General features: G+C 43.7%; 1 protein-coding gene across 3 annotated transcripts in view; it reads left to right on the forward strand.

Annotated features, from left to right (window-relative positions):
* Nucleotides 1-17,441, forward strand: part of LOC122543353 (electroneutral sodium bicarbonate exchanger 1-like) — a 449,950-nt gene that overhangs the window by 350,111 nt on the left and 82,398 nt on the right. For all 3 annotated transcript variants that reach the window (XM_087985536.1, XM_087985538.1, XM_087985537.1), the window contains exons 16-17: nt 8,307-8,468; nt 8,917-9,030. In XM_087985536.1, the coding sequence (XP_087841662.1) occupies nt 8,307-8,468; nt 8,917-9,030 (276 nt within the window). The remainder of the gene's footprint in view (nt 1-8,306; nt 8,469-8,916; nt 9,031-17,441) is intronic.

A 17,441-nucleotide genomic window follows, 5' to 3' on the forward strand; every position in this document is an offset into this window, starting at 1 on the left:
ATAGGTTTTCACGCTGGGCATTGCTGTCATATTGAAAACAACAAATGCTGAAGATCACAGCGGGTCAGACAGCATCCATGGAGAGAGAGCAGCTAACGTTTTGAGCCTAGATGACTTCATTTGCATTTGCAGTAATTTGCTCCTACATTGCTGTAATATTATAGCAGACGATTAATTACAGAGGAAATACTTGCTTTGCATTTGTGTTGGTAATAAAGTCTCCAGAGGACTGTGTTTATACGCTACATATTGATATCTGTGCAAGCAATATTAACAGGAAGGAAGTGTATTCTTTTGAAGCACTTTAATGAAATCTGAGTAGTAGCGAGTTTGGATAATGTAAAAATATTTGTAAAAACTAAAACTAAAATATGCAAACTGTACGGAATACTACGATAAATAATTGTGCAAAGTGTTTTTTGAGTTGAATTTGTAAATGAAATCAGAAAACGTAACTTTAATTCTTCATTCAGCATCCTCCATACGTTGCTGCAATAACTTTGGGGAAGTTATGAGCTGAATAAGCCTCAAGATCTCTGCCATTGCAACCATTTTTTTTTCCTTTGCTTCATGTGTACTAAGTTTGGAACAGAGATGTTATTGCACACCTCTGGAGCAGATGAAACTTGAACCCAGGCCTCCTGGGTCAGAGGTCAGGACACTGCGACCGTACCACAAGAGTCCTCTTGCAGCTTTTCTATAGGAACCAGTTAGATTAGACAGATAGGGTGTCAAGTGTGAACTAATCCAACCTGACCAGGTTATTGTGCTTTCTTATCAGGTTTCCCAGGAGACTAAAGTGTTGATACAGATTGGCACAGAACAAGAACCCTTCAGAAAATATACCAGGGCTGTCCTTTTCAGAGCAAACATACAAGAAAAGAGAAAAAGAAAAGTTTTGTTTTTTTAAGATTGTATGGTAATTACCTGGGTTAGCTTCGACTTGCTACTCTTGAAATGGGTATTAGGTTAGCCACGTCTTCAAGTACTCTGGCCTGCAATAAAACCCACAATTATACATTCTCAGGTCTCTGTTATTTCTTCCCACTTTACTTCAGGATTCCATTAGGTCCTAGCATTTTGTTGTGCTTTAGCTCAATTCCTTTATCTTTTGATTTCCTTTCATATTTATTTCATCTCACTTCTTTAATCAATTCAGGATTTCTCTTTTTTTGAAATATCAATCGCTCTTGCAAATAATGAAGCAAAACGTATTTTGTGTATCCTCGCTAATTTTTACTTTTGTTCAATTGATTCTCACTGTTTTGTTTATTCCGGGTTTCCACCTGTTGGTATTTCATGCACGTTATATTGAAATTTACAGTTTAATTTATTCATTATAAATTTATGTACCATTGTTCAAATCTTTTGAAGATTTAATTTCCTGAAAAATATCTTTGTTTCATAATGATTTTGGCTTATAGGTAAAACACTCTAATGTAGATTAATCATATTTGATTTGCCATTCCGCCACCACCGACATCACTCACCAGAACACTGCCAACGATATTGCGAATGTCACGTGTTACGTCACTTCCTCCCCCGTGGATGCCACCGAAGGCACCGCTGCTGCCCCCTGACCCCTATGGTGAGAGTCACTTCCATTGGTGACATCATCCACGATCCCAGAACCACACCCACTCCAGATACAGTCTCTGCCCCCACTCCCAGATCCAGCCCCACCCGAGGTCCTGCCAAATTTTCACTATTCTCCCAAACTCCCCCTCACTGAGAGTGAACGATCAGTTCTCAGCAAAAGCCTCACCTTCATACCCCCACGCTTCCGGATCAATGAATTCAACACAGTTGCGACATTGAACTTTTCTTTCGCCACCTCCACCTCTATGCTTACTTTTTTCATCAGGACTCCTGCCCACCTTCCGAAGACCCCTTCTCCTGCCTCCAACACAGCCCATTCACCTGGACACCCCATGGTGGTCTGTTAGCTGCCCTCTATTTCTTCATTTCCAACTGCCATTGTGACATTGACCGCCTCAACCTGACCACCCCCCCCCCCCCCCCATCCACTCCAACCTCTCACCTTCGCAATGCACAGCCCTCCACTCCCTCTGCTCCAACCCCAATCTCACCATTAAACCAGCAGACAACATCTTAAAACGCATAAAAGTGGATAAATCCACAGGACCTGGTCAGGTATACCCTAGAACTCTTGGGGAAGCTAGGGAAGTGATAGCTGGGCCTCTTGCTGAGATATTTGTATCATCGATAGTCACAGGTGAGGTGCCGGAAGACTGGAGGTTGGCTAACATGGTGCCACTGTTTAATAAGTGTGGCGAGGACTAGCCAGGGAACTATAGAGCAGTGAGCCTGACCTCAGTGGTGGGCAAGTTGTTGGAGGCAATCCTGACGGACAGGATGTACATGTATTTGGAAAGGCAAGGACTGATTAGGGATAGTCAACAAGGCTTTGTGCGTGGGAAATCATGTCTCACAAACTTGATTGTGTTTTTTGAAGAAGTAACAAAGAGGATTGATGAGGGCAGAGTGGTAGATGTGATTTATATGGACTTCAGTAAGGCGTTCAACAAGGTTCCCCATGGGAGACTGGTTAGCAAGGTTAGATCTCATGGAATACAGGGAGAACTAGCCATTTGGATACAGAACTGGCTCAAAGGAAGAAGACAGAGGGTGGTGGTGGAGTTGCTTTTCAGACTGGAAGTCTGTGACGAGTGGAGTGCCACAAGGATTGGTACTGGGTCCACTACATTTCATCATTTGTATAAATTATTTGGATGTGAGTATAAGAGGTATAGTTAGTAAGTTTGCAGATGACACCAAAATTGGAGGTGTAGTGGACAGCGAAGAAGGTTGCCTCAGATTACAATAGGATCTTGACCAGATGGGCCAATGGGCTGAGAAGTGGCAGATGGAGTTTAATTCAGATAAATGTGAGGTGCTGCATTTTGGGAAAGCAAATCTTGGCAGGACTTGTACACTGCTTAAAAAATGTGTTGCTGGAAAAGCGCAGCAGGTCAGGCAGCATCAAAGGAGAAGGAGAATCGAAGTTTCGGGCATAAGCCCTTCTTCAGGAATCTGAATAAGCTTATGCCCGAAACGTCGATTCTCCTTCTCCTTTGATGCTGCCTGACCTGCTGCGCTTTTCCAGCAACACATTTTTAAGCTCTGATCTCCAGCATCTGCAGTCCTCACTTTTTCCTAGGACTTGTACACTTAATAGTAAGGTCCTATAGAGTGTTACTGAACAAAGAGACCTTTGTGCAGGTTCATAGCTCCTTGAAGGTGGAGTCGCAGGTAGATAGGACAGTGAAGGCGGCGTTTGGTATGCTTTGCTTTATTGGTCAGAGTACTGAGTACAGGGGGTGGGGGTTGTGTTGCAGCTGCACAGGACATTGGTTAGGCCATTGTTAGAATACTGCTTGCAATTCTGGTTTCCTTCCTATCAAAAATATGTGTTGTGAAACTTGAAAGGGTTCAGAAAAGATTTACAAAGGATGTTGCCAGAGTTGGAGGATTTGAGCTAGAAGGAGAGGCTGAACAGGCTGGGGCTGTTTTCCCTGGAGCCTTGGAGGCTGAGGGATGACCTTGTGGAGGTTTATAAAATCGTGAGGGGCATGGATAGGATAAATAGACAAAGTCTTTTCCCTGGGGTGGAGGAGTCCAGAACTAGAGGGTATAGATTTAGGGTGACGGGGGAAAAGGAATAAAAGGGATGTAAGGGGCAACTTTTTCACACAGAGAGTGGTACGTGTATGGAATGAGCTGCTAGAGGAAGTGGCGGAGGCTGGTACAATTGCAACATTTAAGAGGCAGCTGGATGGGTATATGAATAGGAAGAGTTTAGAGGGATATGGGCCGGGTGCTGGCAGGTGGGACTAGATTGGGTTGGGATATCTGGTCGGCATGGACAGGTTGGACCAAAGGGTCTGTTTCCGTGCTGTACATCTCTGTGACTCTCTGACAAGGCGGGGGGGGGGTGGCGCTGTGGCAGTTTGGCGCACCAACCTTTACACCACTGCAGCCAGGTGCCAACACGCAGGCACCTCCTGCTACTGCCCTCTTGACCACAACCTCACCTCCCATCACAAAACCATCATCTCCGGGGACCTCCCACCCACAGCCTTAACTTTATAGTCCAAGAACACCACACCGCCCGGTTCTACCTCCTACCGAAGATTCACAAACCTGACTTCCCCGTTGACCCATTGTCTCAATCTGCTCTGCCCCACCAAAGTTGTCTCTGCATACCTTGACACCGTCCTGCCCGCCTTGGTCCAGGATCTCCCCACATATGTTTGGGACATCACCCACGCCCTCCTCCTCCTCCAATGACTTTCAGTTCCCCGGCCCTAAAGCCTCATCTTCACCACAGACATACAGTCCCCGTACACATGCATCCACCAAGACCTGCCTTTCTTCCTCTCCCGCCGACCCAACCAATACCCTTCCACTGACACACTCATTCGATTGGCTGAATTAGTACTCATCCTCAACAATTTCTCCTTCCAATCCTCCCACATCCTCTCGATGAAAGGCTAACCATGGACACCTACATTGGCCCCAGCTATGCCTGCCTCTTTGTTGGGTACATGGAACAGTTCATCTTCCGCAGCTACACCGGCACCATTTCCCACCTTTTCCTCCGCTACATCAATAACTGTACTGGCACCGCCTCGTGCTCCCATGAGGAGGTTGAACAGTTCATCAACTTCACAACCACCTTCCACCCCGGCCTCAAGTTCACCTGGACCATCTGTGACATCTCCCTCCCCTTCCTGGAACTCTCCATCTCCAGTTCTGGCGACCGACTCAACACGGATATTACTACAAACCCACCGACTCCCACAGCTACCTGGACAACACCTCCTCCCACCCTGACCCCTGCAAAAACACTCTCTCTTATTCCCAATTCCTCTGCCTCCATTACATCTGCTCCCAGGAGGACCGATTCCACCATAGAACATCCCTTCTATATTCTTCTTCTTCAAAGACGGCAATTTCCCCTCCCACGTGGTCGACAATGCCCTCCCGCATAACTCCTCCACTCCCTGCACCTCCGCCCTTGAACCCCACCTCTCCAATCGCAACAAGAACAGAACCCTCCAGTCCTCACCTTCCACTCCACCAGCCTCTGGATACAATACATCATTCTCCACCATTTCTGCCACCTCCAAACAGACCCAATCACCAGGGATATATTTCCCTTCCTGCATTCCGGAGAGACCATTCCCTCCGTGATTCCCTTGTTAGGTCCACGACCCCCACCAACCCACCCTCCACTCTGGCACCTTCCCCTGCCATCACAAGAAATGCAAAACCTCCACCCATACCTCCTCCCTCACCTCCGTCCAAGGCCCCAAAGGATCCTTCCACATCCAGAGATTTACCTGCACTTCCACACACGTCATCTACTGTGTCTATAGCTCTCGATGTGGTCTCCTCTACATAGGGGATACAGGACGCCAACTTGCAGAATATTTCAGAGAACATCTGAGACACTCACAAAGCAATCCCACCGCCCTGTGGCCAAACATTTGAACTCTCCCCACCCCCACTCCGCCAAGGACATGCAAGTCCTGGGCATCCTCCACCGTCAAACTCTAGCCACCCGACACCTGGAGGAAGAACGCCTCATCTTCCGCCTTGGGACCCCCCAAACCCAGGGCATCAATGTGGATTTCACCACTTTCCTCAGTTCCCCTCCCCCCACCTTATCCCAGATCCAACCTTCCAACTCAGCACCGCCCTCTTCAACTGTCCTATCTGCCCATCTTCCTTCCCATCTATCCACTCCACCCTATCACCTTTACCCCCACCTTCATTTACCTGCCTTCCCAGCTACCTTCCCCCCCAGCCCCATCCCCCCTCTCATTTATCTTTCAGCCCCCTTGGCCCGCCCCCCTCACTCCTGATGAAAAGCTTATGCTTAAAACGTCGATTCTCCTGTTCCTCGGATGCTGTTCTTTTCCAGCACCATACTCTTCCATTCTGACATGCCTCAGGATTTGTGTGGGACTTTTACTTGAAGCCCCTTTCTAGTATGGGTTAGGTTATCGCCCAATATATTATCTCCCAACATTCAAGCCAAACTAACATCTGTGTAACATAAACAGAAGTTGCTGGAAAATCTCAGCAGGTCTGGCAGCATTATGCAAAGAGATCAGAGTTAACATTTCAGATCCAAAAGACCCTTCTTCAGAACTGATGGTAGCAAGGAAAAGGATACTTTTTTATTTGCAGAAGATAGGGTGGGGTAGCGGGGAGAGTAAACGATGGGTGATGATTGAGCCCAAAGAGAGGGAAAACAGTTGGACAGACAAAGGAGCAGTTAAGGGTCAGTTTGGGGCATTGAATAGCTGCTGACGGGACTACTTAGCTGACATTGGGTTATGTGTGGTAGCAGCCCATGTGATGACAAGGCCTAGTGTGTGGGGGTGGCGGAAAGCAGGAGGAAAGTGCTCAAACCTTAGAATTGTTGAACTTAATATTTAGTCTAGAAGGCTGTAGGTTCCCAAGCAGAGAATGAGGCACTATTCTTCCAGATTGTGCTGAGTTTCAGTGGAGCACTCAGCAAGCCTGATACAGAGATGTTGGCCAGGAAACATGGTGTGTTGAAATGGTAGACAACTGAAAGCTCAGGGTCATTTTTGCAGACAGATGTAGGTGTGGGCTTTATTTCCCCAATGTAGAGGAGACCACGTAGTCAGCGACAAATGCAGTAGACTAGATTGAGTGAAGTACAGGTAAAGTGCTGTTTCACCTGGAAAGTGTGTTTGGGACCTTGGTTAGTGAGGAGGGAAGAAGTAAACGGGCAGGTGTTACACCTTTTGCAATTAAAGGGGAAGGTACTGTGGGGCTGTGGGGGATGAAGGAAGAGTGGACCAGGTTGTCCGAGACTGAACAATCCCTGCGGAAGGCTGACAAGGGAGGGGTGGGGAATGTGTGTCTGGTGGTGGCCTCCTGTTGGAGGTAGCAGAAATTGCAGCTACTGATCCTCTGGCTGTGGATCTTGGTGGGGTGGTAAGCGAGGACAAGGGGTCTCTATTGCTGTTGTGGGAGGAAAGAGAGGGAGCGAGGGCCGAAGTGTGGGAGATGTGTCAGACCAGGCTGAGGGACTTGTCAATTACAGTGCTGGGGAACCCTTGGTTGCGGAAGAAGGTGGACATTTCAGAGACCCCCTTATCAAAGTTGACATCATCAGAAAAGATGCGATGGAGATGGAGGAACTGGGAGAATGGAATAGCGTCTTTACAGGAAGCAGGGTGTGAGGCTGTACAGTCCTGGTAACTGTGGGAGTTTGTAGCCACCCTATCCCCAGAAATAGAAACAGAAATGTCGAGGAAGGGAAGGAAGGAGTCAGAGATCATGGCTGTTTGCTAAGCTCGAGTTATCATATCTCTTGAGTAGAACAGCTTATGCAGGCTCAATATTTTTCTCCCTACGGTGTAAGAATCAAAGACAATCTAGTAAGCAAGCAGTAGACCAAACAAATCAATGTTTGAGATTATACTAAATCCTGTGGGCCAGAAATCCAGGGCACGTTAAATATAATCTGTTTTATTCTGTTGGTGTTTTCTTTGCATCTCTGAATGAAATACCAATGAATAAGCTTTGAAATTACTTTATCAAATAATCCAAATATATTTGGAATATGTACATTTAAGACAGAGATGAGAAGGAATTTCTTTTCTGAGGATAATGAATCTGTGAAATTCTTTACCTGAGAGGGCTGTAGAGGCTGGGTCATTAAATATATTTAAGAGTGAGATGGACAGATTATCAGTGAAGGAATCAAGGCACATGGGGAAAAGGCAGGAATGTGGAGTTGAGATCATCAGATCAGCCATGATCTCATTGAATGGCAGAGTGGACTTGATGGGCTGAATGGCCAACTTCTGCTCATAGCTCATCTAGTTCATATGTATCTAGAACAAATCAATATTTTTATATTTTTAAATGAGTTAAACTCAATCTACACAAACTGTTAACTGAATTTTTGATGTGGCAGTGTGCAAAACTCAATGATTTAAATCCTTAGTATTAGGAAAAATAAATTGGTCAGCGTCATATCTGGCTGGTTGATCAGTGAGATGGGTAACAATTGTGCAGGTATACCTCTGACAGTGGTCTCAGCATATGACAAAATGTCTGAAAAGGATGGTTGTCCCAATTTGGTCCTTTTTCCCATTCGTGGTGACATAATAGAGATTGATCGAATGGTAAACAGAGGATACTATCCACTGAAGAAGCCTATTACCATGGCTCTCCAGAAAGCTAGTACAATGCAAATTTTTTAATATGATCTGTTTGCTGCTTTTCACATCCAGGACTGTAGGACATTTCAAGGTGAATTTGTTGGTCCTTCATGTGGTCACCACGGGCCATACACCCCAGATGTTCTCTTCTGGTCTGTTATACTATTCTTTTCTACATTTGCCCTGTCAGGATTCCTCAAACAATTTAAAACAAGTCACTATTTTCCAACAAAGGTATGTGCAATCTGTTTCTCCAGCTTTGTTCTTTGAAAATAAATGTTTTCCTAATATTTTGCAGGTTTGCATTTGTAGGAAATACAGCTTTAAACTTTGATCTAGTTTTCCAGCTTTAATGTTCAGCTGTATGAGGGTATGTAGCAATCTGCTCCTGCTGGTGCTGCTGACGTATATCAGAAGGTTTTGTTCAATATAGATGATCCCTATCTGGAGAGTTGAACCTATTAGTATAAAATATTTGTTCTTTTGGATCCAGTTTCATTTTGGCAAAGGTATTCTGTAGCCTACATTTACTCTCCAACCCTCTGCATCCTTCCTTTGTACATTCTTTATTTCACAAGAAGCTAGGAATGACACTTGGTGTTCTCAGTGAATGAACACACCACACTTTTGCATTTATTTTTCTAACAGAGGCATTACCCTGTTCCATTAATTTTCCTGGCAGGTACGATCAATGATAAGTGATTTTGCAGTTTTCCTGACTATCTTATCCATGGTTCTTATTGACTATGCCCTGGGAATTCCATCACCTAAGCTTCAAGTTCCTAGTGTCTTTAAGGTAGGATTGTAGTTGAATTTTATATATTGTTACATATTATTTAAAAATAACAGCACAATCTTAGAGATGTTAAAGATTAAAGACAATAAATTGAACCTATTTAAAGTAGATCACATTGTATGACAATGAGGCATGAACTGGTGCTCAGAAAGAAGGAGAACAGTTTAGATTATGCTTCTTCTCTCATAATGTGGTGATTATTCAATTGCCTAAAAATTTATGAGAGGAGAAACTGGAGATAGTTGTTGTAGGTATGTTCACTGAGCTGGGAAGTTGTTTTGCAGACATTTCATCCCCTGTCTAGGTGACATAGTCAGTGCTGTGGAGCCTCCTGTGAATTTGCTGTACTATGTCTTCTGAAATTTATTTGGTTTCTTTTCTGCTGCTTCCAGTTGCTTGTTTCAGTAACCGGCGTAATGGGTCCAGGTCAACGTGTTTATTGATGGAGTCAAATTTGTGCTTCTTGTCATCTGTATGTATAGCTGCTAAGGATAGTTGGTCATGGCGTTCAGTGGTTAGTTGGTGTTCATGAATGTGGATCACTAGTTGTCTGCCTGTTTGTCCTATATAGTGTTTTGTGCATCCCTGCATGGAATCTTGTACACCACATTTGACCTGCACGTGATGGGGACGATTTATGGGTTGTCATGAATCCAAATGGGCGGAGAGGTTTGGCTGTCAGTTCTGAGATGTCTTTTATATAAGGTTGGTGTGTTGGATCGTGGCATGTCCTTGTCACGCTGTTTGTTTGACAAGCATCTGCGGCTGAAGTTGAGGGGATATCGCTCTTGGCAAAGACTTTATAAAGGTATTCTTCTTCCTCTCTTCACAGGTCAGGAGTGCTGCAGTGTGTTGTAGCCCTTTTGAGCAGGGTCCTAATGCAGCTTCTCTTGTGTGTGTTTGGTTGGCTGTTGTTATAATTCAGGATCTGGTCCGTGTGTGTGTGGCCTTTCTGTACACTATTCTGTGTTCTTTCTACCATCACATCTAGGAATGGGAGTTGGTTGTTAACTTCCTCCTCATAAATTTGACCCATGAGCATGACGTTGATAATCTGGTGTGCGCTCTTGATTTCAATTCTTTTCATAATTTCAAAAAGTGTCATCCACATATCTCATTCAGAGTTTGGGTTGGATTTGTGGGAGGGCTGTTTGTTCTAGTCTTTGCATCACTGCTCCTGCTATGATCCCATAGGTGGGTGAGCCCATAGGTGTCCCATTGATCTGTTCATATATCTGGCCGTCCCTAGTAGCTATACACACACACACACAGACATCAAGGACCACAAATTTGACTGGGCAACACAACAATAATAGGACAAGCCAAACAGACGACAGCCAGAGAATTTCTAGAAGGCTGGCACTCATCCACGGACTCCATCAATAATCATGTTGACCTAGACCCAACATACCGACCACTGCAACAAACAACTGGAACCGGCAACCAGAAGCAGTGAGAATGAAACCAAATAAATTCCAACCAACAGAGTACAGCAGCACTTCACAGGAGGTTCCACAGTACTGAGGATGTCACCTAGGCAGGGGACAAAACATCTGCAAACCAACTTCCCAGCTCAGTGAGCATACCTACAACAACTGGAACTGGCACCCAAGCTACAAATCTTTACACAAACCCTGAACAGGGTATGTGTAGTTTTTTTTTTAAACAGAGAATACTATTAAGTAGTATATGCACGTGTAATGTATAGTATTTTCTGAACTTTAGAACCAGTCAACCGAACTGGAATGATATCTCTTCATCCATAAAATGCCTCTCACTTAACCCTGTCCAATTGTTTGTCATAAACATTATTGATTACCAGCTACGTTGCTTGTTGTTCGGCTGATATTAGGAACCTTACAGCTTGCAAAACAATACCTAGGGTGGAATTTTGAGAGTCATAGAGCAGGTAAGGAGAATGGCAGGCAGGTGAATTTAGTCGAGTGAGTGTCAGACATTTAGGTTCTCACTGGTGGGATCAAGTTATGCAGTTAAGTTCGTCGACCTCAAAAGGAGGGTTGACTGTGCAGGTGTCAAGAATCTTACCTGCATGTATTAGCATTTTATTTAAAGCACAACTCGCTGGATTTAAATACCCTTTCCCAATAAGTTCTACCCAGTTGAAAAAACCATCTCTTCAAATACCTGAAGTATAATAAGTGACCTTTCACTTCTTCCTAGATTACAGGGTAAGTACTTGCTGCTTCATCCTTCAGGTGGTGAAGGAGCAGCGCTCCGAAAGCTAGTACTTACAAATAAACCTGTTGAACTATAACCTGGTGTTGTATTATTTTTAACTTTAAATGGTGGCAACATTGTGTTACACTACAATGTCTCCAAGTACAGTCAAAGCCTCAAAGGAGAGGAGGCTGGTTGCGTCTCTGTGCTAGTTTCAAGCCCAAAAGCAAAGGAGATGAGGCTGTCTTTGGCTGAGGGTCATATCAAATCTCAAATGGCAAAGGGGATGGTGGATCATTGGCCATCAGTGGACGGGGAACTATCTTTCCAGGAAGAGTAGACCTCATAACAGTTTCTGACTTGCCCAGAGGCATTTGGGCCATGTCTAGAAAGGGAGAGTCACAGGGAGGTGTCTCACAGTATTGGATAGCAGATGGTACATTCACAGTCATATGGGGAGTTGAATCTGGCAAAGTGGAAGTTAATGAGTCAATGTTGGGGAAGGTATGGTCTTAAGAGGAGCTGGGGCAGTCGTGGATTTTGATGGTGCAGATGACTTTAATGATGGGAGGATAGACGGCCAGGAGGGGCATTAGAACTTGGATCATTATGAATTCAGGGAAGTTGAGAAATTGGTGGGATTGGCAGAATCAGGACAAGGTTCCAAGATGATGGGCAACAGGAATTATAAGGCATTCAGGGAAATAAAGAATGAGAAAACCTTGGTATGTGACAAGAGGAGAGCTGAACATATTAATTCTAATGATAAAAATAAATCTCCCTGATTTGAAGTATGTGTCTAAAATCACTTTCAGACCTTCAAAAGTCAGAGAAGGAGTTTTGGGGTGGAGTTAGGTTTTGTAGCTGACTGAAGGGACATCAAATGAATCTGGAGTCCAGTGGCTGAAGTATCCTGCTCAGCTGAGTTCAATTCACAAATATACAACATATCCTCAGAACGCATAGTTTCACGTTAAGAGAGATCCCATGAAATCATAGAGCCACAGTGCATTGTAGATATTTTCTAATCAACCTTTTCAGAGATGTTATTAAATACCTTTGGAGCAGGTGGAGACTTGAACCTGGGTCTCCTGGCTCAGAGGTAGGGAGACTACCACTGCATTGCAAGAGCCCTCACAGTACTTTGTAAGCTCATTACCATCTCATGATTTTGGATGCAGCATTAAATCTGTAAGGTGCCCCATTGGTACAGGCCAACTGTCACAAGGGATGCAGCCATGACAAGGGTAAGGGTGGAGATAAAGAGGGATGGGGCCAGTAGGGTTTGCTGACAGCTCTATCATGCCAAGGCAAGATTAGAATGGTTTTGCTGCAACCTCTCTGTGAACGGGAAGATGCACTGACATGCTTTGAGGATCCCAGCCAATGCACGCTGTCTCTATGCATCTGAACGTTTGATCACAAAGAGTCCTCAGGATAGATCTTACCATGATGTGCATGCTGTTTAGGGAGAAGGCCAGGTGGGGAACATTACTATCATGAAGCAAGCTTGCAGAGCAAACCTGAGAATGATGACAGATATGACCATAAGACGTAGGCCATTCAATCCATTGAGACTGCTTTGTCATCTAAGAAGACCATAGCTGATCTGATCATTCTCAAATCCAATTTCCTGCCATTTGCCCATAACCCTCGATTCCCTTACTGATTAAGGATTTGTCAATCTCAGCCTTGAATATACTTAATATCCCATCCATGACAGCCCTCCGTGGTTAGGAATTCCACAGACTCACTCCCCTCAGTACAAATTCCTCTTCATCTCAGTTTTAAATGGATAAAAATCCTTTCATACCTGGAAGTAAGCTAATGAACCTTCTCTGCACTGCTGCAGTGCCAGTCTACCTTTCCTTAGGTAATAGGACCAATACTGTTCACAGTATTCCAGTTGTAGTCTGGCTAGTGCCTTGTATAGTTTTAGCAAAACCTCATGACTTTTATACTTCAATCCATTGGAAATAAAGGTCAACATTCAATTTGCCTTCCCTGTTACCTGCTGAATTTGGATGTTAGATTTTTGTGGTTTATGCACGAAGACCTCCAGATCCCCTGTGCACCAACTTTCTGTAGTTTTTTTTTCTATTTATATAATATTCAGCTCTTCTATTCTTCCTGGCAAAGTGCATACCCTCACATTTTCACAAATTATGTGCCATCTGCTAAGATTTTACCTACTCTCTGAACCTGCCTATATCTCTTTTTAGACTTTGTGACATCCTCACCAGTTGATGTCCCATCCATTTTTGTGCCAGCCACAAACTAGGCAATCATACATTCACTTCCTTAATACAAGCCATTAATAAATAGACCCCTTATCCCATCTCTGTATTCTATTACTTTTAGCTAATCCTCTATCATGCCAATATACTACCCACAACACCATGGGCTCTTATCTTAGTAAATAGCCTTACATGGGGTACCTTATCAAACACCTTTTGGAAATCCAGATATCTTACATCTCCTGGTAATCCCTTGTCTCTCCTTCTTGTTACTTTCTCAAAAGAATTCTAATGTATTTATCAGCCATACCTCTGACTGCATGATTATTATTATATATTTCTAAATGCTCTGTTATCCTTTATAATCAATTCTAAAAATTTCCCAATGATAGATTTTAACCATCTGGCCCACAGTTACCTGTTTTCTTTGGCTCACATTTTGAATAAGGGTGTTACATTAACAGTTTTTTCAGTCCTTTGGGAGTTGGAAGTTTACTACCAGTGCATCCACCATCTCTGTAGCTACTTCCTTTAGGATGCTAGGAAACAACCTATCAGGTACAATGGATCTATTGGCCTTTAGGCCCATTAGTTTCCGTGGTACATTTTTTCTTTGGCATTACGTATTTGTCCTCCATCCTGCCTCTTAATTATATAGTATTTATGGAATGTTATTAGTGTTGACTCCTTTGAAGACTAATGCCAAGTATTGATTCAACTCTTCTGCCATTTCCTGCTTTCCCGTTACGATTTCCCAGCCTCATTCTCAAAGGGTCCGTAATTCCTTTTGGCATCTCTCTTCCTTTTTATTTATTTAAAGGAGCACTTGCTGACTGTTTTTATATTACTTGCTAGCTTATTTTAAAGTTTAATTTTCTCTGTCTTTATTATAGTTTTGGTTATCTTTGTTGGCTTTTATAAAACTTTCCCAATCCTCTGGCTAACCACAATTCTTTGCTATATTGTATCTTTTTCTTTCAATTTGATACTATCCTTTACTTCCCTGGATAACCATGGTTGGTTTATCCCCTTTCCTAGAACCCTTCTTAATCCCTGGGATATATCTTTATTGTGAGTCATGAAAGATCTTTTTTTTTTTAAAGATTAGATTCCCTACACACCCTGTCCACACCGACCCTCTGAACAGTAACCCACCCAGACCCATTTCCCTCTGACTAATGCATCTAGCACTATGGGCAATTTATCATGGCCAATTCACCTGACCTGCACATCTTTGGACTGTGGGAGGAAACCGGAGCACCCGGAGGAAACCCACACAGACACAGGGAGAACGTGCAAACTCCACACAGACAGACACTCACCCGAGTCTGGAATCAAACCTGGGACCCTAGTGCTGTGAAGCAGCAGTGCTAACCACTAAGCCACCGTGCCACCCCAATGTCTGCCATGTTGATCAACTGTCTTTTCTGCTAAAAAATATTCCCAGTCTACCCTTATTCCTTTACAATTATCCTTATGTAATTTTAGCAGTTTTTTCTAACCCAAGCTTCTCACTCTCAAACTGAATACTAAAATATACCAAGTTATGGTCACCATATTCTAGATGTTATTTTACTCCTGCTCCAGGAGAGCCCCTTTTTAAAAATTACACCCACTGGATATGGTTATGATCTTACTGAATGGCAGAACAGGCTCCAAGGGGTGAATGGACTCATCCTACTTCATCCTAAGTCCTCTGTTCTGATGTTTCTATAATGTTTTGTAAGCAACCTTCTCAGACATATTGTTCCACATTTCTAGAGCAGGTGGAACTTGAACCCAAGCCTTTCAGCCCAAAGGTAGGAATAATATCACTGCACCACAACAGCCCCCCACTTGCACTCTACTTATTCGTTATATTAATCAACCTGTTCAAATGTGTTATTACACACCTTTGGAGCAAGTGGAACTCAAATCATGGGCCTTCTAGTCCAGAGGTAAGGACATTACCACTGTAGCATAACAGTCCTATCTCCAGCACACATCTTCATTTTTTATATATCCAGTCGTGGTCTTACACACAACTGAACATTTGTTCCCCCCATCACCAAATCACCTGTAGCATTTTTTCACCTGAAACCACCACTAGTAAATCACTGGTGTTCTCCAATTGATTAATTTACATGCAAAGCCCGTTAAGGGCAATGCAGACCATCAAACATGAGGGAAAGGTAAGGAGAGGGAGGGGAACGAAATCAACATGGAGTGTTTGAAGGGGAACTCCAGCATTCTTTTGAAGAGACACTTATTAGCTAATTCTTTATGCTCTTATTACATAACGTTTACTTGAGTCACTTAATGAGGAAGCAGTTTCAACTGGTTCTTAATTAAGCTGCTCTTTTACTGGAACCCTTTAAAAGAATCCTGATTGCTTGAAACAGATAGCTAGTGTTACAGATCAGTCTTTCAGTGATGTTCCAGAGGTGTGTCAAAAGATCTCAGAGCAGGTTGATTAAAAATAACTCCAGAAGTGCAATATTCAAGGCAACAGTGACCATGTTGACAATGAGCACTGGTCAGAAACCATCTTCAATTGACAGATGTACAATGCAGAATGCGTCTTAGGTGATTGAAGTTTTTTTTATGCTCCTCACCACATTAAAGGCTGGTTGCTATGAGGCAAAGGATACCCTCTCAATATCTGGCTGAGGACGCCAGTAAGGAATCCTTGGACTAATGCCAAGGAAAGGTACAATGATGCACATACACCTACAAAGCAACAAAAGGACTGCTGCAAAGCACTCAGGCTTTACATCAGAGAGAGTGCCCTGTATCATCATGGTATGCTACCCCCACAAAATCCTCACTGAAGAGATTGAAGAGCAGTGTCCTTGGTAGGGGTACGGTTGCAGGAATAAGAGGTCTCTTCCATTTAAGGGGAAAGTAAGGATCCTGAAATAGGGCAGGGATTATTCACAGACAGGAAAAGCTAAGGCAATGGTCTGACATGCCAAATAGACTCATGACAGATTTCTAGCAAACCAATTTTAAGGTGATTGAGCTGCCTATGAATGTTTTCTTTCATGGGTTGTTTGTTTGGAAACCAGCTGGCTAGAGGTTATTGCTTGTTAACTAGCCTCATCGCCACTTCTGCCTTTACGACCTCTCTTCAAACAAAAAGGAGAAAATAACCTTTTTAAAGTGACTGCATCATCACACTGGGTATAGAAGGACTGTCCTATGAAGAGAGGCTGAATAGATTGGGCCTGTACGTGTTGGAATATACAAGAATGAGAGGTGACTTTATTGAAATATACAAGATTATTAGGGGACTTGACAGGGTCCATTCAGAAAGGTTGCTTCCCCTTGTGGGAGAATTGAGATCCAGAGTGCAAATCTCGGAGTAAGGGGCCACATATTTAGAGTCATAGTCATAGAGATGTACAGCATGGAAACAAACCCTTCGGTCCAACCCACCCATGCTGACCAGATATCCCAACCCAATCTAGTCCCACCTGCCAGCACTCGGTCCATATCCCTCCAAACCCTTCCTATTCATATACCCATCCAAATGCCTCTTAAATGTTGCAATTGTACCAGCCTCCACCACTTCCTCTGGCAGCTCATTCCATACACGTACCACCCACTGTGTGAAAAAGTTGCCCCTTCGGTCCCTTTTATATCTTTCCCCTCTCACCCTAAACCTATGTCCTCTAGTTCTGGACTCCCCAATCCCAAGGAAAAGACTTTGTCTATTTATCCTATCCATGCCCCTCATAATTTTGTAAACCTCTATAAAGGTCACCCCTTAGCCTCCGACGCTCCAGGGAAAACAGCCCCAGCCTATCCAGCCTCTCCCCATAGCTCAAATTCTCCAACCCAGCCAACATCCTCGTAAATCTTTTCTGAACCCTTTCAAGTTTCACAGCACCTTTCCAATAAGGAGACCAGAATTGCATGCAATATTCCAACAGTGGCCTAACCAATGTCCAGTACAGCTGCAACATGACGTCCCAACTCCTGTACTCAATACTCTGACCAAAAAGAAAGCATACC

The sequence above is a fragment of the Chiloscyllium plagiosum genome, unplaced genomic scaffold, assembly GCF_037043375.1.
Source record: "Chiloscyllium plagiosum isolate Xiang-an unplaced genomic scaffold, Cpla_swu_hap1 HiC_scaffold_53X, whole genome shotgun sequence".
NCBI classification, from domain to species: domain Eukaryota; kingdom Metazoa; phylum Chordata; class Chondrichthyes; order Orectolobiformes; family Hemiscylliidae; genus Chiloscyllium; species Chiloscyllium plagiosum.